This window comes from Budorcas taxicolor, chromosome 25 (assembly GCF_023091745.1).
Source record: "Budorcas taxicolor isolate Tak-1 chromosome 25, Takin1.1, whole genome shotgun sequence".
NCBI classification, from domain to species: Eukaryota; Metazoa; Chordata; class Mammalia; order Artiodactyla; family Bovidae; genus Budorcas; species Budorcas taxicolor.
Window position 1 is genome coordinate 27,638,618 of NC_068934.1, and position 12,370 is coordinate 27,650,987.

The 12,370-nt window shown below is 35.9% G+C and overlaps 1 protein-coding gene across 1 annotated transcript; it reads left to right on the plus strand.

Moving 5' to 3' along the window:
• Window positions 1-9,611: 9,611 nt before the first annotated feature.
• Window positions 9,612-10,549, plus strand: LOC128068617 (putative olfactory receptor 8G3). Its single transcript, XM_052661725.1, is given in 2 exon segments — window positions 9,612-10,077; window positions 10,080-10,549. Coding segments are annotated over 2 exon segments (933 nt in total). The 5' UTR covers window positions 9,612-9,614.
• Window positions 10,550-12,370: the final 1,821 nt, after the last annotated feature.

A 12,370-nucleotide genomic window follows, 5' to 3' on the forward strand; every position in this document is an offset into this window, starting at 1 on the left:
ATAGAATCAATAGCATGATGTCATAGAAGTCATTTGGTTTGCTGAGCTATGCAGTGTGTTAGATATATTGTTCAAATTTTGGTAAATTTATTGATACTTCTCTATATAACTCATCTCCAAAATTCTCCTGGCTACTTCTTTGAACATACATTACAATGATTATATAAGGAAAAATACAATAATAGAATTTTTTTAATCTTGAATATTAAAGGAGCTTACTTTTATTTTTAACAATAATATATCTAGGAAGAACAACAATGCTTATGATGATTATGGTGAAAATCACAGTAATGAATATTATCAAGATTTATGAAATATGAAGCACTGTGCCCAGTGCTTTAAATGGATATCTTTATTTACTATATTCCTTGAGGACAAATTCTAGTATTATTTTCCTTTGAAAAGAAGAAATGGAAGGTTATTTCATTTGTGTATTTGCTATGGACCCAAACATAATAAATGATAGAGAAAACAATAAGTGATACTTTTGCACAAGAAGATTGTGAATAGATCCAATGCCTCCTTGAGAATTCCCTTCTTTATGTCAAGCATCATCACTTTCCTCTAAGACTATGTTTCTTTTCCCTAGATATTTTCTATGCTATTTTCACTTTTATTTCCTTTGATAAATGAAAATAATCAAAATCTTTCAAACAGTATTGGTCAAAGCAAAAATTGCAAGGATGGAGATTTATTGCAGAGTTTCACAGTAGACAGTTATTAAAGAGATTTAAATTATAGTTGAAATGTAAATATGTATAAAATATTGTCTTATCTTTATACCAATAACACTATAACTATTTATGAAGCAGCTGTTCATAAAAGAAAGAAATCCTGCTGAATTATATCACTTTCATGTTGTTAACGCTCTTCTGTTCCATACTTTATCGAATTGTCTATTCATGTTCAGTTCAGTCCCTCAGTTGTGTCCGACTCTTTGCAACCCCATGGACTGCAGCACACCAGGCTTCCCTGTCCATCACCAATTCCTGGAGCTTGCTCAAACTCATGTCCATTGAGTCAGTGATGCCATCCAACCATCTCATCCTCTGTTGTTCCTTTCTCCTCCTGCCTTCAATCTTACCCAGCATCAGGGTCTATTCCAAGGAGTCAGTTCTTTGCATCAGGTGTCCAAAGTATTGGTGCTTCAGCTTCAGCACCATTCCTTCCAATGAATATCCAACATTGATTCCCTATAGGATTGACTGGTTTGATCCCCTTGCAGTCCAAGGGACTCTCAAGAGTCTTCTCCAACACCACAGTTCAAAAGCTTCAATTCTTTGGTGCTCAGCTTTCTTTATACTCCAACTTTCACATCCATACATGACTACTGGAAAAAACATAGTTTGACAATGTTGGCAAAGTAATATCTCTACTTTTTAATATGCTTTCTAGGTTGGTCATAGCTTTTCTTCCAAGGAGCAAGCATCTTTTAATTTCATAGTGGCAGTCACCATCTTCAGTGATTTTGGAGCCCAAGAAAATAAAGTCTGTTTGTTTCTATTCCCTATCTATTTTCCATGAAGTGATGGGACCAGATGCCATTGTCTTAGTGTTTTGAATGTTGAGTTTTAAACCAGCTTTACTTTCATCAAGAGATTCTTTAGTTTCTCTTCACTTTCTGCCATAAAGGTGGCGTCATCTGCGTTTCTTTGGTTATTGATATTTCTCTTGTCAATCTTGATTCCAGCTTGTGCTTCATCCAGCCTAGCATTTTGCATAATGTACTCTGCACATAAGTTAAATAAGCAGGGTGAAAATTTACAGCCTTGATATATGTCAATGCTCTTTTGTGCCATAATTTATAGAGTTGCCATTTCATGTTATGTTCTCTTTAAAACATCTCTTCTTTTTCCTCATACTATTGCTTTTTGATTGTGTGTCTTAAACATCTTATAATTATAAATTCTCATATTATTCTAAGTGCTCAGTTGTCTTCTGTTTTTCCTAATTCAAACCATCTTATTCACTATTGCCATATCAATGTCCTTTAAATAGTGTGCTGTCTATTCACCTGTTATAACAAGTTGCAGTGTTTACTTATAGTATCCAAATATTAGACAAATATATAATATAACTTTGTTGCTTTTTACTCGCTAAATTCTATCCAACTCTTTCCGACCCCATAGATTGTAACCTCCTAGGCTTTTCTGTCTGTGGTATTTCCCAAGTAAGAATACTGGAGTGGGTTTCTATTTCCTTCTCCAAGGATCTTCCCAAAGGACCGTCCCAATGCAGTGGAAGATGCATGACTCCTGCATTTGCAAGTGGATTTCTTACTGCTGAGCCACCAGGGAACCCCACAATATAACTTTACCTCCTTGTATTTCATTAAACAGTAATTCAATATCAGATAATCGTTTTCAAAGAACACTCATATTTTTCATTTGACTTAATTTTCATCAGTCTTATTTGTTCAGTTGTGTCCAACTCTTGGCAGCCCAATGGACTATAGCCCACCAGGCTCCACTCCTGGTGGAATTTTCCAGGTGAGAATAGTGTGACGGGGTGCCATTTCCTACTTCAGAGGATTTTCACAAACCCGCATCTCCATCTCCTGCATTGGCAGGGGGATGATTTACCCCGGAGCCACCTGGGAAGCCTGTGGTATAAAGGAGGGGAGATGCTTAACAATCACAACTCCTGTCATAGGCAAGATTCCTAGTCCGGTGCATTTCCCAACAAGCACAAATGGATTAACAGAGGGCACATAATAAGAGTTCTGGTGGAAAATCTTTGAATTACTAGGGCTTAAGCTCCTAAAGAAAACATAGGTAAGTGACAGGAAATGGTCTCACTAGACAAGAAAAGCCTATGTAGATCCAGAAAAAAACAGGTCATACTTCACATGAAATGATCATTCTACCAGACTAGAAAAGTAGAGAACAGACAGTTCATGAATCACATGTGGATCACTGTAAGATGTCAATTTTTTTTTTTTTTTTTTTTTTTTTGGTGAAGGAAGCTGCTAATTTTTTTAAAAAAAATAAGGAAGTGACACAGTTTTGAATGTTAATAATGTCACACATGCCAAAGAATGCTCTAACTACCACACAATTGGATTTGTCTAACATGCTAGGAAAGTAATGCTCAAAATTCTCCAAGCCAGGCTTCAACAGTACATCAACCATGAACTTCCAGATGTTCAAGTTGGATTTAGAAAAGTCAGAGGAACCAGAGATCAAACTGTCAACATCTGTTGGATTATTGAAAAAGCCAGGGAGTTCCAGAAAAACATATATTTCTGCTTTATTGACTATGCCAAAGCCTTTGACTGTGTGGATCACAAGAAATTGTGGAAAATTCTGAGAGATGGAAATATCAGACAACCTGACCTGCCTCTTGAGAAACCTATATGCAGGTCAGGAAGCAACAGTTAGAACTGGACATGAAACAACAGACTGGTTCCAAATAGGAGAAAGAGTACATCAAGGCTGTATATTGTCACCCTACTTATTTAACTTATATGCAGAGTACATCATGAGAAACGCTGGACTGAATGAAGCACAAGTTGGAAACAAGTTTGCAGGGGGGAAATGTCAATAACCTCAGATATGAAGAAGACACCATCTTTATGGCAGAAGGTGAAGAAGAACTAAAGAGCCTCTTGATGAAAGTAAAAGAGGAGAGTGAAAAGGTTGGCTTAAAGCTCAACAATCAGAAAACTAAGATCACGGCCTCTGGTCCCATCACATGGCAAATAGATGGGGAAACAGTGACAGACCTTACTTTTGGGGGCTCAAAAGTCACTGCAGATGGTGACTGCAGCCATGAAATTAAAAGTCTCTTGTTCTATGGAAGAAAAGCTGTGACCAACCTAGACAGCATACTAAAAAGCAGAGACATTACTTTGCCAACAAATGTCTGTCTAGTCAAAGCTATGGTTTTTCATGGATGTGAGAGTTGGACTATAAAGAAAGCTGAGGGCCAAAAAACTAATGCTATTGAACTGTGGTGTTGGAGAAGACTCTTGAGAGTCCTTTGGACTGCAAGGAGATCCAACCAGTCTATCCTAAAGGAAATCAGACCTGAATATTCATTGAAAGGACTGTTGCTGAAGCTGAAACTCCAATGCTTTGGCCACCTGATGTGAAATGTGACTCATTGGAGTCAGGTGGTCTGGTATTTCCACACTTTTCCAATGTGACTCATTGGAAAAGACCCTAATGCTGGTAAAGATTGAGGTCAGAAGGAGAAGGGGATGACAGAGTATGAGATTTTTGAATGGCATCACCAAGTCAATGGACATGATTTTGAGTAAGCTGCTGGAGTTGGTTTTAGACAGGGAAAACTGGCATGCCCTCATCCATGGGGTCACAAAGAGTTGGACATGACTGAGCAACTGAACAGAATTGAACTGCTCTGAACCATTGTTGCTATGATCTTCTGCCTCTCCTCAAGCTCTCCTGCTCTAGCACCTATCTCAGTGAATTACTGGTTCTATGTTTTGGTGCACTTAACATCTTTGTCTCCATCCTGATCATCTTCAGCTCCTATATCTTCATCATTTCCAGCAGCATCCACATTCATTCCACGGAGAGCAGATACAAAGACTTGAGCACATGCAGCTCCCACATCTCAGATGTTGCTGTTTTCTATGGATCTGCAGCGTTCATGCACCTGAAACCATCACCTGTGAGCTCCCTGGACCAAAGGAAAATCTCCTCTGTGTTTTATACTATTGTTTTGCCCATGCTGAATCCCCTGATCAACAGCCTCAGGAATAAAGATGTCAATGTTTTCCTGATGAAAATACTTGAGAATATTTTTGTGATCAGACATAATATGAACATGATATTTAAGAGCTGCTGCTGCTCTTTAAGAGTTGCTTCAGCCATGTCCGACTCTGTGCAACCCCATAGACTGCAGCTCACCAGGCTCTCCCATCCCTGGGATTCTCTAGGCAAGAATACTGGACTGGGTTGCCATTTCCTTCTCCAATGCACAGAGGTGAAAAATCAAAGTGAAGTCACTCAGTCTAGTCTTTGCTTATTATACAGTATGGATATATGGTTCTCTTACTTCAAAATCCCTACCAGAGCTTACAATCTGAGTTAAGATCTCCTTCATGCTTTGTAACATTGCTCAAACCTGTATGCCTCCTACTATGCCATTTATTGGTTTGGGTCTGTACTTGTCTGCTTATTGTCCAAAATGTACTGTAATGTTCATGAAGATTATCCCCATGCATGTATTTCATTGCCATATATGCAGGACACAAGATAGTTCCTGCCACTAGAAACACCTTGACAATTTTCTTATTTTCTTTTAAAAAATATTTATAGGAAGCCATATATATTTCATACCGTCTTTTTTCATCACTTTCTCCAATTATCTACATATGAGTTTTAAAAGTTAAAATCAATTAAATTTATGTTTGAAGAATCCTTCAAAAATCTGCAATAAAACTGATGACCTCCTAAATTATTTCTATACAAATTTTTAGAAGCATGAACTTGAGTACCTTCTATATCAAACCCGAGTGCAGGTAAGATAACTTGTGAAAACCTGATTTCATTAAATAAATAAAAAACCCAAAATCCTTGAAGCAAAACTCTTGGTTATCAAGCATACAACATGCATGTGTTAAAAAATAATATGTATATTTGTTATCTGATGGGTCAACACAGCAAATCTGGAGATACAGTGTTACCTGGAACTTGAACACTCCAGTCTAAAATACTGCGGTTTCCCATACCTCGACCAGAAAAAAATTTCTCCTATATTGACATTGATAAAATTCTTAGTATGTAGAATTTTATCCATGTAAATTATAGTTCAATAAATTTAGTTTAAAGATAAAAAAATATGAGTTATACTGTTGCAGTCAGAGTTGTGGATCTTCCTAGATTGCCACCTTGAACCAGAACATGATTTTTTTTTAATTACTCTCTATTTTAAGCAAAATTTTTTTCACATTAAGTGACAGATCTCTATGTTTTTCCTCAATATTTCTTTTATTTATAGAGTTAAAGTCATTAACTTATTCTACTTGTTAGGAATTTTTCATGGGTAACGAAAGTAACCAGTTGAAACCTTCCTGCAGCCTGCATGTTAAAATATTTCAAATACCACTGTTTTATAAATACATCATGGTATCTAAATATAGTTTAATATAGGTCAATGAGAAAAAAATCATTCAACTATTGCACATAAAGGTTTTTTTTTTTTTTTAATTTTTTTCTTTATCCCTTGTGTGAAATCACTTTAGAATGTTCCTTTAAAGCAGGTCTTAAATATTTCCTAAAATTTTGAATTTTTATATACCTTGACATGAAGTTCACCAGAGTTCTAATAAGATCTATCACAGCCTTGCTTCCAACCTATAGTCTAACAAAAAATGATAAATTACAATGATATGACACTATTAAACACTTGAGAGTAAAAGGAAGAAAAGGGAATTGCTAATTGTATCTTATCCCAAGAGTTGATACTTGTGGGATATGATCCTAATGGAAGATCATTAGCATTATCTGTTCCTCATCTGACTCTTAGCATCTATACTCAGAGTATAAATCACCATTCATATCAACCAACCTTTGGAGAGGGCCATTGACTTCAGCAGAAGTCAGGACCATTGACTCAAAATTATTAAAACAGTATCTTCTAGGTTATGATGCTACAAGAAGAAGTCCTGCAAGGTTAGTACTCAGAACTATCCACCTGCATCACCAGAACCATTTTTCCCTTCAGAGAAATAGAGAAGAAGAATACACAGCACCGGTGTGCTGGGGAGCAAGAGGGATGTATTTGAATCCCAGTCCTGGACTTTAAAAGGTTAAATCTTCTATTCTAGCTCCCTCACAGTGCACTAACAGATGTGACTAGCTATTTTTCTGTCTCTCTCTGTCCTCACTCTAATATTCACACTCCCTGAGGAGCAAAGGTTCCCTTATCATCTTTCTGTCCCTGCTGGAGAAAGTTATGGCCAGTATTTCTTTGTTTACTCACCTCCACTCAGGCAGTGTGAGAGCTTTGTTCACTTGTGTTGGGGTCTATGTTAACTTATTACTACAATCCTTTCAATAATTTTATTAAAAAATCATATTTATTGATACTTGTATATAAAGCATTGTGCCAAGCACTGTATTGACTTTATAGTCTAGTATAGAAGAAAAGCCAATAAGTAACCCATAATAATTGATGCAGAATTAAGCATGTGCTAAATGTAAACATGAGAAAGGTGTTCCTCAGCACATGGAAAATGGTCTTATACCTGGGGTTTCCATTATTAAAGCCTTTAACTTAAGGACCCTAACTATTGAATAAATTTCATCAGATACACTGGGAATGTGGGAGGAGATAGATATATAATGAGTCAAAAAAAAAAGAGACTCTACCAAATGCTGTTTTGTGTAAAGTTAAATCATGTGATACCTGGTGGGATGCACAGGGAATTGTATTCAATATCTTGTGATAAATCATAATGAAAAAGAATATGAAAAACAATGTATATATATGTATAACTGAGTCACTTTGCTATACAGTAGAAATTAACACAATATTGTTAACAACTATCCTTCAATAAAATAAATTTTTTTTAATAAAAAAATAGAAAAATAAAAGATTTTGTTGTTAGGTGATATAAATCATCGAATGACAGAAATTTGTTTAAACTTTATTTGGAGACCTCAGAAAATGTTAATATTTAGGAGTTAATATTGAGTAAAAATTTCAAATTTCAGTATCATTTTATATATTTAGGTAGAAAGGAGGAACAAGCAAATGTCTTAAGGAAAAACAGAAACAAAAATCCCAGCCATCATCGTAGGAATGAAAATGATACTAAAACAAAAGATAAAATGGAAAGCATCTCAATAGAATAAAATTAAAATAACAATGACAGTATCAGGGTCTTTCCAAGGGTATGGGACTGTGCTAAACATCCCATAGGAATCAGTATTGTGAATTTATACAGGAGGTAGATTTTAGTGTTTCTGTTTTTCAGAGAGTTGGAAAGTAGACATTTATCTCAAGATCACACAGAAAGAATGGGGTCGAGCTGAAGCTTCAGTCCTCTACTGTCTACCACAGTCAGGATCCATTAGAATGAAGATAATAGAAGAACATCTAATCCAACTACCCATTAGGTGTGTCCCTAAAGAATATCTGTATGCACATGGTTATTCAGGCTGTGCTCCAAATTTTATGACTGTCAGCTGGGGTGTGTCTGGTGATAGGGATGTTTGTCTTTGCTGTGAAACCAAATATTTCTTCCCATGGTTTGAAGCAGTTAATTTTACCCAATCTCTTGAATGTATATAATAAGTTCAGTACCTCCCACTGCCATGTGATGAACATTGAGATAATTTTCCTGTGCCACATGAATTTTTTCCTTGCTAGAAAAAAATATCCTTAGTTGTTTTAGCCATCTTAAAATAACTGATTTCTAGATGATATTTATGAAACTGTGCAGATTTACCTATATCACACACACTATTTTACTTCAAAATGAACACAATAGCCAAATATTACTAGAGTGTTAAGAATATAAATTTTTACCTGCTAGAACTTATTCACTTCCTTTGCAAATATTGACTAAAGATACATTGGTCTTTAAAAAAGACATCACACGGTTGGCTAGTATTGAATTGACATTAAAATCACTTATTTCATTTTGCATGTACTTTATGAATCTACATCTCTCCCATCTTTGAATTCTATTGCTAGCACATGCAAAATGCATGATTATATTTTTAAAAGATTGGCATATCAAACACCTAGTGTTTGTGTTCAAAGGCATCTTATGATTTACAGAATAGAATCATTTTCTCACCTCCACCATTTAAATCATGAAGTCCAAATTTCACAGATACATCTTGGTACAGAGATGCCCTAGTCACAGTGGTGGAGTATGTGACTTGTATTTAGGCCATTATACTCTCACCCCTAAGATTATCCAAATTAGAATAAGAATGGTTCCTGGGGTGGAAAAACCTTTTGAGGTATAAGCATGATGTCTGTCAAGCAGTTGCATTTCTGCCCTCTGGAGTCAAAGTCCAGGGAGAAGGAAGCTGGGACATTAAAGCATCAGATCTCAGGTGAAATGATACTGGTCATCACATTTCAGATATTTTCAGTTGAGTTGTTACTAAAGAAGACAGCCCCAACTAATATAACTACTTTGCACAGACTTATGAATCCTCTCGGTATTAATTATAGATAGCATATACAACTATTACATATTATAAATAAAATTAAAATACTATGCCATTCAACAAGCATGAAATTAATATATAAACATAGAAACTTGGAGGAAGGAAGAGTACTCAGAAATACTAGAAATGTTCGTGTTGACTGACTTTAAAAATCCATAAATTGTTTCTCTTAAACTTTATGAAATTTCTTAATTGTAAAGTTCTTCATGTTTATAATTTCTATTCTAGTTCAGTGAGATTAATTGTTTGTCCTAGAGTAGCCGGAGATACTGGAGAATTCCCTACATTATGTATGTTCCCTGCTGAAAGATATAGAATGATCCCTGCATAGTTACTCCCTGCCTCTCTCTCTCTCACACACACACAGATATATACTCATTTCCTCTGTGTGTGTGTGTGTGTGTGTGTGTGTGTGTGTGTGTGTGTGTGTTTAACTTAGAACCTGCTAAGAAGAAAATGGACCCAGGAAATCACTCCTCAGTGACTGAGTTCATCCTCACTGGGCTCACAGGACAGCCACGACTCCAGCTGCCCCTTTTTCTCCTCTTCCTAGGAATCTATGTGGTCACGGTGGTGGGGAATCTGGGCATGATCACGCTGGTTGGGCTCAGTTCTCACCTGCATACACCTATGTACTATTTCCTCAGCAACTTGTCTCTTATTGATCTCTGTCAGTCCACTGTCATTACCCCCAAAATGCTGATGAACTTTGTGACAGAGAAAAACATCATCTCCTATCCTGAATGCATGACTCAGCTATATTTCTTTCTTCTTTTTATTATTTCAGAGTGTTATATGTTGGCTGAAATGGCATATGACCGCTATGTTGCCATCTGTTACCCCTTGCTTTACAATGCCATCATGTCTTATTATAGGTGCTTCCAGCTCACAGCAGCGGGTTATATCTTGTGCATCATTCAACAACATTCCATACTTGCCTTATGTTGAGACTGTATTTCTGCAAGGCCAATGTGATTAACCATTATTTCTGTGATGTTTTTCCACTCATGGAGCTATCCTGTTCTAGCATCTATTTCAACGAGTTATTGGCTCTAGTCTGCAGTTCTTTCAATGTCCTGATTCCTGCCTTGACTATTCTTATTTCCTATATCTTCATCCTCTATAAAATCTTCCACATCCACTCCACTGAGGGCAGGTCCAAAGCCTTCAGCACTTGCAGTTCCCACATCTTGGCTGTTGCTGTTTTCTATGGATCTGCAGCATTCATGTACCTGCAGCCATCATCTGTGAGCCCCATGGACCAAGGGAAAGTGTCCTCCGTGTTTTATACCTGCATTGTGCCCATGCTGAATCCTTTGATCTACAGTTTGAGGAATAAGGATGTCAAATTGGCCCTGAAGAATATTCTGAACCTGGGAAAATATAGATGAATAGACTCACTGTTGGTGTCATATCAGAAGTAAATGTTTGTTTTGCTGAGATATGCAATGTTTTAGTTTTATTGTTCAAATTTTTGGAAATTCAGGATCATTTCCCCATACAATACATTTCCCAAATTCTCTCTAGGCTAATTCTTTGAAATTTGTGTTATATTCGTTATGTATGGAGAAATTTCAAGAATAATGTCAGAGACTCTTGAGAATTAAAGAAGCTCCAGTGTAATATCAAACACTGTACCCAGCACTTTATATCAGACAAGTTTCTTTAATATTTATAATATCTCTCAAGGCAAATCCTAGTATTGTTTCCATTTGAAAGATGAATAAATTGAAGCTTGTTTACTTTGAGTTAATGTCCCCATAGTCCCAAATTTAATAAAGACAGAGGGTAGAATGTCTGGCTCCAGGAACTGTGATTTTACTCAAAGTAATCTATTGCCCCCAGGTAATTGTGGGTAAATGTAAGGCCTTCCCAATAATTTCCTTCTGCACATTAAACTTCTACTTTTCCTGTGAGACTGTATTGCTTTCCCCTAGACCTCTCCAATGCAATTTTCACTTTTATTTCATTTGACTTAATGAAAATAATAAAAATATTTCAAACTTGTGTTGATCAAGCTAAAAGACCAAATACAGAGTTAGTACAGAATCTGAAGATAAGAGTCATCAATGAGATTCAAATTATCACATTCAATACCAACAATTTTTATAAAAATATCCCAATACATTTTTATGTTTAAACCATTAGTGCTATACTGTTTATGTAACAGGGGCTTCCCTGGTGGTTCAATGGTAAAGAATACAGCTGCCAATGCAGGGGACGTGGGTTCAGTCCTTGGCTGAGGAAGATAACCTGGAGAGGGAAATGGCAACCCACTCCAGTATTCTTATTTGGGAATTCCCATGAAGAGAGGAGCCTTGTGGGCTACAGTCCACAGGGTCACAGAGCGTCCATTCAACACAAACTTGCCACTAAACTACAACAGTAAATTCATGTTAACAACTGCTCATAATAAACCAAAACTATGCAAGTTGTATCACTTTCATGAGGTTCATGCACTTTTGCCGTGGAAGTTATAAACAATTGCTATTTCTTGACAGTTTTATCTTGGAAATATCTTTTCTCTCCCCTCATAGTTGTCTTTTTTACTTTTGGCCATTAACATCTGGTAAATATAGAGTCACATGAAACTCTAACTATCTAGTTGTCTTCTGCCTCTTCTGAGTTCAAATTGTCTTACTCATTACTGACAGGTCAATGTTTTTGGGGTAGTGTGCTGCCTTATCCACCTGTAGTGTCCAAATATACCACAAATGTAATAAGCATAATTTTATTTACTACCCAGGTATTTTACTATCCAGTCTTTCATCAAAGTCAAGCATTCACTTTCAATTATTTCATATTATTTGCCTTAATTTTCATATTATTTATATTATATTTTCATATTATTTGACTGAATTTTCATCAGTACTATAAAAAGAAGGTAAAATGGCTACAATTACAACTTCTATCTTAGGCATGATTCCTTGTCTGCTATATATAGTCCAGAATATATATATATATATATATATATATATATATATATATATATATATATATATATAAATCAGCCAAATCAGCACATATACCCTATCTGAACTGAAAGAATGGCTTCTATGGGTTTCTTCAAATTTTTAATTTCTGAATAATTATAGGAATTATCTGTGTACTTCCTTTTTACATTCTTTCTATATCTGACCTTTACTAAACTCCAACTCTTTTTCTCACTTCTTTTTGGCACACTAAAGCAACTACAAATGTAGTCTGTTCAC